This window comes from Lycium ferocissimum, unplaced genomic scaffold (assembly GCF_029784015.1).
Source record: "Lycium ferocissimum isolate CSIRO_LF1 unplaced genomic scaffold, AGI_CSIRO_Lferr_CH_V1 ctg5759, whole genome shotgun sequence".
In the NCBI taxonomy this organism is placed as follows: Eukaryota; Viridiplantae; Streptophyta; class Magnoliopsida; order Solanales; family Solanaceae; genus Lycium; species Lycium ferocissimum.
The window spans coordinates 40369-43048 of NW_026726107.1; the positions used below are offsets into that span (position 1 = coordinate 40369).

A 2680-nucleotide genomic window follows, 5' to 3' on the forward strand; every position below is an offset into this window, starting at 1 on the left:
GGCAAAATTTTTGAAATACGTCGGATTTAGCCAAGGATAAGAATCAAGTCGGGGCCAAGCTTTGGTGTTCAGCATAAGTCAGCTTTTTTTCAAACTTCAAATTTTCAGATTTTCTTCAAACTTCAAATTCTACTCCAATATAGTTTGCTTTTTCTTCCATTAATGCTCAAGCGTTAGAGCCTACTAGCCAATAAGTCGTTCTCCTCTGCTCGTGCTACGACTTAGGTCGTCTATTCTTGCTTAATCAAATCACGAACTAATTTATCACATATTTTATTATTTTGAGCATTTAATTCCTATGCATATTCTCACGCACTAACACTTTATTTTGTGTTTGTTTAGTTTTATTGCATTCTTTAGAGGTTGCCTAGCATTGAACATTATTTTGGCTGCGAATCTGCATTAAGAACGAGACTAATGGCAGAGAGATTTGAAGCTTTCAACACTGGTATGGGATTGGTGCAAGCACAAAGTGATGATAGCAAGGAAAATGTGGTTCGGAAAAATATTGTGGTCAATCTGGGAAATACCTTAAGCCTTCTTCCTAACACAACCTCAGCTTTTAGCTCAATTCGCAACATTTCCTTAACCATTTCGCCTCACCTAGATCCTACTTATACCATTCCACAAATGCCATCAACCTACACTTCCAATCAAGTAGCGATAACTCCTAATCCTCAACTTTCCATAACCACCACTCAATTCGAGAAAAATAAGAAAAACGAACTGGCAATATGCCCATATAGGAGGCCTGGAAAGGAAATCAAGTCGCTTTGCCATGAAGATTTGGGAAAAGAACTCCACAATTTGAGGAAAGCCATTAATGAAGAGTTATGTTCAAGAAATTTCCAGAGTTTGAAGTATGAAGATTTATGTGTGCACCCAAATGTTGAGCTTCCGCCAGGGTACAAAATACCTAAGTTTAACACCTTCAATGGGGAAGGTGATCCCATCGCTCATTTAAAGGACTATTGCAGCAGATTAATTTGTATTGGACGTAATGAAGCCGTACGAATGATATTATTCATTCAAAGTTTATCAGGATCAGCACTATCTTGGTACGCCAAACAAGATTTTAGCAAATGGCATACGTGGGAAGATATGGCCCGCGAATTTATAAAGCAATTTGAGTTCAACAAAGGAGGCGATCCGTACATAGCCGATTTGCTCAGAGTAAAGAAAATGCCGCATGAGTCTTTCCAAGAATATGCCATACGATGGAGGTTAGAAGCTTCAAAAATGCATCCTCTATTACCCGAGAGGGAATTGATCTCAACATTCGTCCAAACTCAGGAAGACTTATATTATGATAAGTTGCTCGGAGCTTGTGCACGCAACTTCTCTGATTTGATTAGGATTGGTAAAGAACTAGAAAGTGGCATTCAAGAAGGAAGAATTATAGATAGCTCAGCAACACAAGCCATTCACCAAACCTTTCAAGCGAAGATACCGAGAAATCTGCAAAGCGAAATGAAGGAAAACAAATTCGCTTCCATGAGTATGCATCAAGCGCAATGCCATCAAAGTCACCAAATTTTGCAATCTTATGACACAATGCAGCGTCCTCGCCAGCAAAAATCACAACATGATTGCCAACAGTGGTTTCACCAGGCACAGTCTAGCTCTCGACAACAGAAAAAGATGAAATCTTTCTCCTTCACCCCTCTCGATGAGCCATTGTCAAATATACTTGAGAGATTAAGTGCTAAGGGCATTCTACAACCAAAAAAGGGATTCATACCCAAGCATCCACCGCCAAACTTCGATTTATCAAAGAGTTGTGCTTACCACTCAAACATTCAAGGGCATGACACCGAAGAATGTCTAGCGTTGAGATTCAAGATTCAGAGTATGATTGAAAATGGCAAGATAAAGCTGCAACAAGAGCCTCCAACCGGCAATGATAATATCGCAAACACAAATGCAATTATTGTTAAGGGCGATCCATCAAAATTGGCACCAAGGCCTTTGAAGAGAAAGTGTGCAACAACTCGGGAGGACCGACTAAAAGTCATCTCGCAACTTGAGAAAACCATTCTCCACTGCCCGCCTTTATGAGCGCCTACTATTTTGCAATCTTTTGTAATGAACTACGTTCGACCTGATTCCTGTTAGTAGCGGGATACGTAGGCGCCCATGTTGGGTTCGGTCTCAATAAATAAAAAATTTCAATTTCCCCCCATAGCCGCAAATGGGGAAATTTTGCTGATGGCTTATCATTATTTGGAAAAAGCAGAAGTTGAAATCGCAAGACATATTCGCATAATCAAATTTCCGCAATGCCATAGCAACGAGAAGCGCAGATTCAAAGCCAAAGCTTCAATGTTCAACGCAAGGCAACCACTTTCTTTTTACTAACAAATTTTCTTTGAGTAATGCAGAGCCAATTTTTAGCTACTCTTGAATGATAATGCACGCTGGATAAAATCTTAACATTAAGAAAGACATCACGAAAATCGTGAAGCAAAGGATGATGCAAAATCAACACGAATTTTGAAACTCACAATTTTCTTTGAGCGCAGGAATATTATTCATTGAAACATTTCAGCAAGGTAAAATATCCCCAAGTTATTGGCACTGCACCATGAATGGATGATATTGCAAAGGCACCACGCTTGGATCCCCATATTGCGTTTTAAATATTCGCTATCGTGAGGACACCGCATCAAGCTCTCTGCAC

The 2680-nt window shown here is 39.7% G+C and overlaps 1 protein-coding gene across 1 annotated transcript; it reads left to right on the forward strand.

Moving 5' to 3' along the window:
* Positions 1-417: 417 nt before the first annotated feature.
* On the forward strand, positions 418-2058 carry LOC132044991 (uncharacterized). Its single transcript, XM_059435522.1, has one exon. The coding sequence runs from the start codon at positions 418-420 to the stop codon at positions 2056-2058; it is 1641 nt and encodes a 546-aa protein (XP_059291505.1).
* Positions 2059-2680: the final 622 nt, after the last annotated feature.

Excerpts from the sequence above, each read along its gene's own strand:
- LOC132044991 (XM_059435522.1), top strand. The coding sequence starts at position 418 with ATGGCAGAGAGATTTGAAGCTTTCAACACTGGTATGGGATTGGTGCAA.